This window comes from Falco peregrinus, chromosome 2 (genome assembly GCF_023634155.1).
Source record: "Falco peregrinus isolate bFalPer1 chromosome 2, bFalPer1.pri, whole genome shotgun sequence".
Taxonomy (NCBI): Eukaryota; Metazoa; Chordata; class Aves; order Falconiformes; family Falconidae; genus Falco; species Falco peregrinus.
Window position 1 is genome coordinate 106,133,730 of NC_073722.1, and position 11,950 is coordinate 106,145,679.

An 11,950-nucleotide genomic window follows, 5' to 3' on the forward strand; every position below is an offset into this window, starting at 1 on the left:
TGCCCAAAACCAAGCCCAGTGTGATGATTGCCATGTGGGTGGATGTATTTTTCACTCTGGGACAGACTGATTGATCCTGCACCTCCACCCTTGCTGAAGCTCTTTCTCCCTTTGCTCTTGCAGATGCTCCAAGCACAACATGCAGTTACAATTTGGGGTGGGTAGTTTTTGGCTGGCAGAAGTCATCTGTTGAGTGCCTGCCACAGAGCTTTCCGTTTCCCCAAAATAAGCTTGTGTAGTTAAAAATTACCTTCTGTGGCTCCTGTGGGTCAGTATGAGCACCCTGTCCAAGAATAATGAAGAACAGTAATGCCTGTAATGTTCGTCATGCCAGTAATTCAACATCTTTTATTCAAGAAGTGGCTTGAGAATTCCTGAAATCTATGGTGTCATTAACTTTTCCAAACTGACATGTTCATACCAGGTTACTGTAAGTATTTACCAAGCCCTGGAGCACAGCAAAGTAGTAGCTCTTTCTGCTGGTAATATTTTTTTGGCTGGGCATTTATTTGTCACTTCAGCGTAATTGTGGAGCTCCTTGTATGCAAAACAGCCATTCATCTGCAAAGGATTGTCAGGCTTTGCACAGGGCAGTGCTTTCTAGTTACGATGCTCAAACTCTGCTGCATCTGTAACAAGAACCCGTCAGTCAAAGCATCGCTTACAGGAATTACCAGTTTCTGAATGGTCCTGACCACATATCTCTGAATGAGTAACAAAATAAATAAGGGAATGGTTAGGCTGTAGCAAACATTGTAGAGATACCTGGGAAAGTGTCATCCTGAAATTTCACTGTGACATTCTGCTTGCCGCTACCAGTCCTGTCCTACTGTAGTGCTTATTTCTTCAGGTCTAAAGCTGATCCTTGTACAGAGCAAGGAAAAGCCCCGCTTGAAGCGCCTGCTGAATCCTACCCGCATTGCTTCTTCTCTTAGTGCAGCTGTAGGCAGACACAGAAACATTTCAGCATCTTAAGCCTTGGCCATAGCTGCTTGGTGGTACAGCTGCCAGTTAGCAAAGCTTTGCCTTACTGGTGGCAGCATCTGAAGTTCCCATGTAGTATCCGCTGTGTGTTCCAGGTAACCAACAGTGTAATTCTTGCTTTTCAGCCATTGGTCTTCTGGGAATTTGGCAATGGCAGATACCAACAAAATTAGTTGGGGTGATGTTGACTGAGGCGCAGAGCGTGATGGCTGCTGTACGGGCAGAGGTGGAAAAATTTGCAAGCTCCTTTTCTTGCACTTGGAGCAGCCTAAGCTGCCCCTGGGGCAAGCTGTGGCACTGCCTGGGGCTGTCCCCGCCACCTTGAGAGCTGACCAGGAGTCTCTTGGTGTGCCTGGAGGAGAGTCCCGCTTGCTGTAAGAGCTGCTGGTGGAACGAAAGGGCCGGCTCACAGCGTGAAGTACGTGCTCAGCAGGAACCCTGAAATGCTGATGGTGAAGCCAGGGCTGCCTGTTTCTGCGTGGCTATCGACAGCAGCACCAAGTGGTTTTCAGTGAAGCATCTTTGCCAATGTAAATGCTGCATGTAGGCAAGGCCAAACTTAAACTTACATGTAAAGGTTCTTAAGCAATTAAAGCCTGACATACACTGGCACAGGCTGAAGGTAGTGTGCCTGAGTTGTATGAATGGCTGTCATGTTTCCGTGTGCTCCTTTCTCTTAAAGATGGGAGACACCTTTGGAAAAATGGTACAGATCAGAGGAGGGTCCTGGTTGTTAGTTTGTGGATGTTTCCCTTCCATGCTCTTGCAGTTGAGCGGGATTAAGCTGCTTCTAAAGCAACATCTGAGCCTTTTGTCAACCTCTTCATTTCCTGGCAATTACGCAAAACTACAACTCCAGCTGAATGCTGAGTTCTGTCTTATTTTATCCTGGTTTGTACACTCCCTTGTGTTTTAATTCCCAACATTTGACATGTTGCAATGTTCCAGAGTGAATTAGTGGGCTGTCCTTTTTTAGGAAAACAAAGTTTTTAGGGCAGGCAGTAGCATTTGTGTATTCTGCTATCGTGGGTGGCCCTCAGTTTGCAGGGTCCTTGAAACAGGAAGGGAACTTAACTATGGATGCAGTTTGCCACTGCTGTGGAGGTTGTGATACTTGTTTGACTGTGCAGCTTTCATGTTGTTGAGATTTGCAAATCCTAGGAGCAAATTAAACCTCCAAACAGCATATTTTGAAACAGAAATTCAGTATTTTTGCAGTAGAAAGGATGGGTTTATTTCTGAGCGGGACTAATAGTTTGAAGATTAATGTGCAGGAAAAGAGTCATTGTTTCTTTTATGTATGATACCTTAAACTATGTGCTATGGTTGCAGTGCAGAGCTAACACAAATGGTTGGCATGTTATTTCTGTTCATGGAACGCTTCTCTCCGTGTATTTATTAAGATCTAGCTGCCAGTCTCAGTGCAATTCACACTACAGCATTGTGCACATCAGTTACACTAAGAATTGTTTATCATGTCATTAATCTGTAGATTTTCACTTAAACATTAAAATCTGCTGAGCCTGCAGGGCAGGGTTCATTGGTAAGCTCACCATTGTGAATTTTGAAAGGCATATGTCCACTGCAGTGACAGCATAACTTTGACAAGCCAAATTCAGCTAGATTTTGAAAGGATTAAAGATGCTACTAAAGCTACAGATACTGGAACAGCACCAAAGTGCAAAACCTTCCCAATTTAAGTACATCAACCCAAAAGACTTAACACAGTTTGTTGTTTTTTTTTTTTTAAATAAAAATTAACAGAACAGTACGTTGGCATATTATACCTATATAACCTTTAGGGCTCATACCAGCCCCTTCCCTTGGGAATCTGGCGTTTTACAGTGCCAATACTTACTGAGGTGACAGAAATGAATTGGCAGTTTAGCTGATAGATGTTTTATTTCCACAAGTTTATAAAATTGAGCAGTTTGCTGAACACCATCAGTGATGGACCTGGTTTTTAAGATGTAAAAGAAACATAGTCTAGGAATACAGTGTGACTGCAGAAATGCAGAGGAGGCAATTTGTATTCTGTTTACCAGTAAGTGATGACACATGGTGTATGCTCGAGAAACCGAATGCCCAGATGAATTCAGATTTCTTTGTAAACTCCAAAAAGCAAGATTATAGCAGTGTATTTCTGGAATACTGCTGCATGGGTGGTCTTAGAAGACTCTAAAACTGTTCACTTTGCACTGGACTGTTAGGATTTTAGGTAAGTGTATATTTATATATAATTATTTGCCTCGCAAGAAAAATAAACAAGTAACGTGTGTCTCAGATGCAATTGTTTTCCCAAGTAAGTTACTGGAAATTGGTATTTGATTATTTTTTGCCTGATGTTACTGACATTTACTCGCTGTGGGATGATTTAGCCTTGTAATGCTGCAAATTCAGTTGAGAACTGGCATATATTAAATCAGTGGCTCCACTGTCCTTGTCTTTTATTCTATCTTTTTGGATTTGTACCTGTAAATCTGTAGAGGTATTTACAGAGAATAAAATTGAAGAATAGCCATCTATGAGCTTGCTGCTGATTTTATTTAAATAATGTATGAGGCATAATTTGAGTTCTGTTTGCTTTTCCTGATGCACAAAAAAAAAAAAAAAAAAGTCAGTGTATTACAGCTTACATGGAATAGAGACAGCCTGTTCCAGCAAACTTGATTGTGGAGTCTCATACAGCCAGCTGGAACATAACATTTGTCTTACCTTCTCCGTAATCTCTTAATCTAAGAAATTCCAGTAATAACTGTCCTGAACTTTCTTTGTTCTGTCTGACCAAAGGCATTACTGTGCTGGACTGGGTGTGTGGTTTTTGCATGTGCTTGTAAGTTAGAGGAAAGATGAAAACTTACAAGCATGCGGTAAAAAATGAGTGGATGGTAGGAAATTTCAATATGCACGTTATGCTTTGTTGTCACTTTAGCTGACAGATTGCTTCACGTGTCATTTCCAATATGTCTCTTTTCCACCTGCAGTTACTATGTGGGCAAGCTGCTGTAACTGGTTTTGTCTGGATGGCTCACCTGAAGAGATGCAGCCACAGCCGCAGCCAGGAGCCAGAGCCCAAGCCTATTCCAACCCCGGGTACAGCTCCTACCCGTCTCCCACTGCTTCTGAACAGAGCTGCAAGGCGTGTGGGGTGCACTTCGGCAGCTCCTCGAGGAAGGTGGGTGGCAAACCTCTTCTCTGGCGGTATGCCATCTGACTTCCATTTAATTACAAAGAGCCAATTTGAAGAGAAATGGGTGCACGTTAGAAGCCTCTGATTTGAGGACATAGCATATGGGAAAAGGCAGCTTGCCTGTGTCTTTAGTCATTCTTTTGCAATTAGCAGGCATGCTTAAAGATGACTGGAAGTGTGGTAGTTAACCTTCAGGAGACTTGGCTTTCCCAGGCGCTGAAAAAAGATGCCCAGACTGTTTATAATCCTTTAAACAGCATTAACTTGAACATCAGTTTTTAAATTTGTTATTTTAAAACACTACTGTACTTAAAAAAACCAAAAAACCAAACCAAAACAAAAAAAACAACAAAAAACCAGCCACAAACTTGTGGCAAGAAGTTTAGTAATCAGTTTGTGTTTTCAGTTAAGGAGAATCTACATATCTCTCTTCTAAACTATTGTTGCTCAAGCTAAAAAGCCACATGAGTTTATCGAGGGTATGCATAGAATTACTGAAGGGAAAAAAAAAGACCAAATCCATTTCATCTTGTTTATAAACTTCATTTGTGAGCGTGTAGATACAAAAAATATTTTTTGCCACAAGACTTCTTAATTAGATGGCAAACCCTGCCTGGGACATTATCTGGGGGCGATGGTTCTTGTAATGCTGCTTGAAAAATGTTTTGGTGAGGAAAGCTGTTCAGCGTCCACGTTCTGTGGCTTTAGTGTCTTATATGTAGCATGTTACTGAACTGAAGAATGTGAGAACTTAAAAATTATGGTGAATTTTGGCCAAAGCACTTTTAGATTAGATGGGGAAATTCATGAATTGGTTGGTCGTGCACCTTTTTATGCATGCGTGCTGGTGCGTATCTGAGGAACGGTAAACCTTGGCGGAGCTGCTGCTTTCTTCTCACAAAACAACAGGGATGTTTATGCAGTTTTGCACTGAGAAGTGTTATTGCTCCAGAAATCACTAGAGATGTTGATAATATATTTTGGAGGCTTGGGTATATATGGTAGCTTATTTTGGGTATGTAAGTATGCTTAGACTTTCTCGGACAGTGGACAGATTCTGGGTCAGCTGGAATGGTGCAGTCACTGCGTGTGACTCCGCATAGCTTGTCTTTAACATTGTCCTCGTTAATGTGATGTGTCTTCACAAACACTTGTGAAAAGAATTATTCTGGATCCAGTGCTTACTATTCTGCATAGCAGCAAATAGCAGATGTAGACAATTCTGCTTTTGAAGTGAAAACAATTCACCCAGTTAAGTATGGATTATACAGTAGCAGTTCTAGGAACCATAGTCCCATTTTTCCTAGCACATTCTGAAATATATGATCTAATTTAAGCTGTCTTTAACGCAGTGTCTTGTATCAGAGTCATCAGCACCGCTCCAGATATGTGAGAACATGCTGACAGGGGCCAGGTAAAGGTCTGGTGTGCAAATTGTAGAGGATCTGCTAAAACAATGGAAGACATTTTGGCCCCCGGCAGACTTCCCTGTTTTCCTGCGGGAGCTGGCTGGCGGTGTAACTGGGGCAGCAGAGTACAGTGTGTGCCTCGGCTGCTCCCGTTCAGTGCAGGCGATAGGTGAAAATGAGTTTGGCGTTTATATTCTGTACTGTGAAGGGGAGCTCCTAAACCTTCCTTCCATCTCCCTTCTGCCACCGCAACTAGGGAACAGTAATCCTGGGGGCTGGCTTGAGCTAGACGGCTGCAGGTGGCAGAGCTTAAACAGCGGCAGGGAAGTCTGTGAGAGCTCATCCGTCAGGCCCTGGTCTCTAGCAGAGAACTGAATACATAAACACCGACGTGTTTGTGAGCCGTGCTAATTCTTTCATGCTCTTGGTATGGACCAAGAAGTGTATGAAATCTCACTTTGCAGCAATGAGAGCATGGAAAACTGCATTCTCTCCCGGGAGACGCAATACCTTTGGACTCTAGTGTCCGGTTAAGGTTTGTACTGAAATACAATGGATAAAAATTAATTTCTTCCGCACTGGTGACCGTAAGGATAACCTAGACTGCTTACAAAACCCCCAAAATGACAAACAAACAAAGCCGAAAAGCAGAATGATGGTATGTGAACATAATTGTATTTTGGTTTTTGGAGAACAGCACCTGCTAAAAGCATTAGGGTAGGGGACATTTGAATGGAGCATGTGCTTAAAGATGCTTTTAAGTAACTGTCAGGGCATCTTTAAATGATGCAAAATTTAATCATGGTAGCAAAAATATCTCAGGGTTTTTTTGTGTGTGTTTTCCTTCTCTTAGATTACATTTTTGGTCTTGATTTTCTGCAGCAAGCTGATTCCACAAAATCTTTTACATTTCAAAAAGCATTCTTCATTTCCCTCTCTGCTGATAGAAAGCCATGGCAGGCATTCACGGCGGATATATCAGATTGTTATTCCTTCCTCCCCCACTTTCTGATTGCAGTCCCTTAAACTGGCTGACATTTTCAGGAAGATGCTTTTCTTTGCATACTTACAGAAAAAGCTCCTGGCAAGCTAGGTTTAAAAAGAAAAAAAAAAAAAGCTCTGAACAACAGTAGCAGTAGTGAAAGCTTGAATGTTGGCATTTTTTCATTTTATCCTGCATACAGAGAAGAGCCAAGTGTATCCAATCCCCATCCTGGTATCTCTGGGAGACTGTTAGAGCAAACAACCAGGAACAGCTTCTGCTCTGGACAGGCTTCTGATTTAAAGTGTTTCACTTCTGTTTGACCATCCTGTAATTGTACTGTCAGTTAGTAAGCATCGTTCAGAAGTGGTCTGACCTTTTAGGAACAAGTTTTAATTTACAGCAATATTTGAAATAATTGTTCTGAGCAGACTGGTGTCTTCAATCATTGCCCTCTCAGTCAGAGTTCAACAAACACACTGAAGCTGTAAAGCTGCTTAATGCTGAGATGTGGCAAACAGCTTCTGTGCATCTTTAAATACTCGATGCTCAGATGCAGGCTGGGTTTTTTTTTTTTCTCCAGAGATGAATCCTAGCGGTGAACTGATAAGCCAGACATATGCCTCGTTTTATTTTGACTTCTCAAATGTATCATTTGATAACTAAGACAGACTCGTGTTATGACTGTTAATTGCCAGCAAAACCCATGTTGGGTAAAGCAGCCCTTGTACTGTGCTGGCTTGTGTGATACCTGAACATCTGAGTACTCAGGTGGGAGTTTTCTGGCTGGAACATCCTTGGCCATCCAGCAGTTCCCATCGGAGCCGGTTTGCTGTCTGCAGAGCACGAGGGAGGCTTCTCCCTGCCAGAGAAGAGCAGGGTTGCTTGGTTGGTTTTTTTTTTTCTCCCTCAGTTCTTCTGGTTGCTCCCCTCTCAGGGACGGATGATTGAGAGAGGGGAAGCGTTGCCAGTGAGGTTATTTTCCATTACTCTGCCTTTGTGGAGTATTTGTTCCCCTGCTGTAGACAGATGCACAACCAGTAGTTCCTGTCTCTGCCCTGAAAATTCCCTGAGAAGCTGGGTTGCTCCTGCAGGCATAGGGTGGAAAAAAAAAGTCAGTTACCTACTAATTTTTTTTCATAATGACCAAGTTAAGGAAAACTCGAAACTGGATGGTGTGTCGAAATTGCCCTTTCTGTCTTGCTTTGTGATTGATGAAAGTCACTTTTACTTGGCAGGCCCCCAACCAGCAATTTTGAGATGAGGTTTTGAGTTTGCATGACCAGAGGTTCTATCTGTGGTAGAAATGTTCATGTCTTAAAATGTTTAGGCAGGAAATTTGGATTCTTTCCACTAACTGTCATTGTAAGTCTATTACAGGGTCTAAATGAGAAGCCTGTTGGTTATAATTGTAAGGGGATGTGTGGGGCAGGGGGGCGGACAGGCTGCAAAGGGGATCAGAAGAAGCCAGTGTAAGCAAGTAGTGAATTTACACCTCTTAAAACATTAGAAACATCTGCTTTCTTTGAAACTGTTAAAAATATTCTTTGGTCACTAGAAGTAATTCACAAAACAATCTTTTTGTCTCTGTATTTAATTGCTTCTCCAACTCCGCATGTGTCTTTTTCCTTGCGTGGCTCTGTATGGTCAGGATGTCAGGATTTCATAGAGATGCTTGTCTTCTCTCAGACTGTGAAGTGGTGTTTTTAACCAGCACTGAAACCAGTTCTTTCTTCCCTCAGGACTTTTTAAAAGACATGTAATGTGGCTGTTCTGCTGCTGTTCCTATTGGAAAATGTAGAATTTGACTTTCCAAAGTCTTGAACAGTCAAGTTTCTGCAAAAGTCAACACGGACTGTGAGTGCTTAGAACTGAAAATCAAGCCCTGAGTGACGAGACCAGAACAGTATAAAATATAAACATTAAACAACAGAATTTAATCTGTAAAGTTTTTAAACATCCAGGGCCTAATATTTCCAAAACTTCCAACGCTTTCTGTCTAGCACCTAGCTGGCACACAGTGTGTGTATTATTTTCAAAATAAGCTGGCTATTTTTGTTGCATAAATAAATGTTGAATTCTTTGATGTCTGTCAGACGCTGTAAGCCTTGTCGTTTCCTTTTCCTCGTATGGTGAAAAGAAGATTCATTTAGTGATTGCAGCAAATTGAAGGGGAAAAAAAGGGGAGGGGGGAAGGGAGGTCACTCATAGCAAGTATTAAATTTATGAAATAGAGATTAATTTTTTGTGAGCAGTTCCCTCCAATGCTAGAGCTTTTTCAGTGCACAGAGCAGTATTTCGTTATTTTATAAAGCAATGTGCTTTGCTCGAAAGCTGTGATTTACTTGAAAGCCTGCTGCCTCACAGAGCTCTCCCGACTTCATCTGTGGCTTAAACGGTACAAACAGGGCTGGAATAAGGTGCAGAAAACTCCTGTCATTTGAGGGAACGGGCTAAGAATGTAATATTTCATCCTGGGTAAATGGAGTGTAAATACTGCTTTTCTAAGAGCTGTGAGGATCTTGGCGATCTGCTCACGGGATCAATCTTTTTCCTCATCTAGGAACATGAACAACATACTTGGCACTTTTTCATAAATAAGAAGGTTTCGGTTATGTCTTAACAGAGGCTACTCTTACTTTGGCTTCCGGATGGTGGAGAAACGCTGCCTGTGGTCGTTGTGCACCTCTGTTGCAGGTCACGGTGGATGGGTTTGATTCTGTTCCCTTCTCTTTACCAGCACATCTGCTTGGACTGTAAGAAGAATTTTTGTACGTCCTGCTCAAACCAGCCTGAAGGTGGGCCCCTTCTCTGCCACCTGTGCCAGCGTTTCCGAGCCACAGCTTTTCAGCGGGAAGAGCTAATAAAGATGAAGGTTAAGGATCTGCGAGACTATTTGGCACTCCGTGAGATTTCCACAGAGTTGTGTCGTGAAAAGGAGGACCTGGTATTTCTGATTCTTGGCCAGCAGCCTGTAATTACCCAGGAAGATCAGATAAGAACAAACCCGTTTAATACTAGTGTCTCTGGACAGCAAGACTTTGTGATTCTCCCACCAACCAGCATAGCATCTTCTACCTCACATGATGCGTCTCCAGGGTCTGCCGATCCCATCTCAAGCTCACTAGCTCAGGAACATCAGCAGGTACAGTCTGTAGCCAGAAGCATCTTTTGCAAACTCATTCATCTCTATTTTTGGATTAACTACTAAGATGTTGCATGAGGTTTTCCAAGTAGATAATGTGCCAAAGAAGTTTTGTGTTAAAGATGTCTGCTTGAAAAGCGAGGAGGGCTTCTCTGTGGAGCAGATGACAAAATACTTTGCATTTCATACATGCACTTCTCGGGTTTGTTTTTAATTTTGAAGTGAGGGCCTCATATGTTCTTACAGAATAATTAGGAAAGTAAGATGAGTTATTTTATGCTGCTTTGCTGTGTAAAACTGTGACTTGCTATCACCAGCTTTCATGTGCTGTTCCCTTTCTGCACCAGAGGAATTTAATTTGGTGGGTACTGCTGAATGTACTGAACAGTCACTCCGAGAACACCACTGCTATTTTGAGATGTGTTTTCTCTGGGTCCACACTTGCCATTGCCGCTGCGTAGTCCTGTGACTGGTTCCTTTGGTACTTGATGTCTGTTGGGTGCACAGATACATCTTGTGTGTTGATGTTGACAGTTTCCTGACAACTGTATGTAGGTGTTAGATGACATGGTTATTATTGTTCTTTAATTCACCTGCAGACAGCAAGCGATTTAAAGCACAGGTTAAAGTAATTTTTGGAACTGAAACTGATGAGAAAGATGATTGCGAGATGGGTGAGGTTTTTGGTCTCTTCTGGACTCAGATCAATAGAAGACAAAATCAGAGCCTGTTGTTAAGTCTTCATTTTATGATGAACTCTGCAGTTCTGACAAACCTTGTCAGGGGCGTTTGAGCTTAATTATTTTTTATTGACATTGCTTTGTTTGTCTTTCTGCTATCTGGTATGGGAAGTTTACTCAGTGTTTGACATCTGCTCCTAGTCCTGTTACTTAATAGGTGTATTTAGTTCCCTGTGGACTAGGGCAGTGAAAGTATATGTACCTTCTGCTTCCTCAGCAGATAGATCTAGTACAAAGGAAGAATTTTCCTGGGAGGATGTTTTTTTGCTAATCACTTAAAAGGTCTTTTATTCTCTGGTTCTCTGGATATTGGCATTCCAATTTTACCAGCAAATTCAGCTCTGTTGCCTTCCCTTACTGCCCCATGATACATTTCAGCTTCTTGTCTGTACTTGCATGACATCCTGCTACAGGTCAGGCTCTTTCATCATCGTTGTTACTCTTTTGCCTTGTAAATATTAATGAGTCACCACTTAGATAAGTAGGATGGTAACGTTACAGCGTCCTTTGTCAGTAGGGAAACCACAGAGGGGAATGATAGCTGCTGAGGGCAAGTCAGCTAGAATTACATGGCTGTGCCTTTCATTTTATTGAGCGCTCAAAGCAACTGCCCCTTCTCACTCTCCAGCTTTGTTGCTGCTTGTCCTTTGCTTAGTATCTCCTCTTTGTCCAGTCCAGAACTCACCTGAGGAGGTGTTTCTGTGTGGTTACTTTGAGGATGGCCTGTAGACTCTGAGCTGTGTTAGAGGAGGCTTACACCGAGCTTGCGGTGTGATAGCTGATGTGCCATCAGAGCCGTGATATCACACCGTGTCACACTGCAACGCTTCAGGGAAGAACTGCATCTTATCTATCTGTCTATATCGCAGTGTATAAATTTGGCCTCCTCCTGATCCAGCCTCACAAGAACACCACGTGGCAATCTTACTGTACAAATATTCTGTCGGGGTTTAAATAAAGGGGGGCTTTGCTGCACTTCAGTTTCAAAAAGTTTTACTCGTTTACTTGTTTTTGTAAGTGCTGCACAGGAAGTGTTTTCTGTGAGTGTGCCTTGCTTTTACCTTGTGCTGCAGTTTGTCCTCTCTGGAGCTTGTTCCTTCTGCACACACGGAGATACGCTGTTGGTGAAAGCTTTATTTCCTCTTCTAGGGAAATGGTTATGTGCCTCCCAGCCAAGTCGGTATGACAGGAGTTGAGAATGCAGCAGAAGCACCGACAGAGGAGGAGACACAGGTTTGTGTGTCCTGGAATTAGATGACAAGGAATACCAGGTTTCTTTCCTAGGCTGTGTGTGTACCACGGAATTGGTACTGCAGATATGGGTGACTAAACAGTAATTCAGACTCACCACCAGCAGACCAAACCAACCCCTTCCTTTGGCACCACCTTGTCTTCCACATATAGAAAGAACTGGTGTCACTTGGACACTATAAAAAAAAATATTTCCATCCTAGGGCTTGTGTTTCTGACAGATGGGGGAATTCACAGAGTGATCAGTTG

At 42.4% G+C, this 11,950-nt stretch overlaps 1 protein-coding gene across 12 annotated transcripts in view; it reads left to right on the top strand.

Moving 5' to 3' along the window:
• Positions 1-11,950, top strand: part of RFFL (ring finger and FYVE like domain containing E3 ubiquitin protein ligase) — a 33,916-nt gene that overhangs the window by 17,342 nt on the left and 4,624 nt on the right. For 11 of the 12 annotated variants that reach the window (XR_008745536.1, XM_055794076.1, XM_055794074.1 and 8 more), the window contains exons 2-4: positions 3,969-4,159; positions 9,306-9,710; positions 11,600-11,683. Coding sequence is in view for 11 of the 12 variants with exons in the window: in XM_027790962.2 (XP_027646763.1) it covers positions 3,969-4,159; positions 9,306-9,710; positions 11,600-11,683 (680 nt within the window). In the remaining variant the exon portion in view is untranslated. The remainder of the gene's footprint in view (positions 1-3,968; positions 4,160-9,305; positions 9,711-11,599; positions 11,684-11,950) is intronic. The other variant, XM_055794073.1, reaches the window with a different exon arrangement.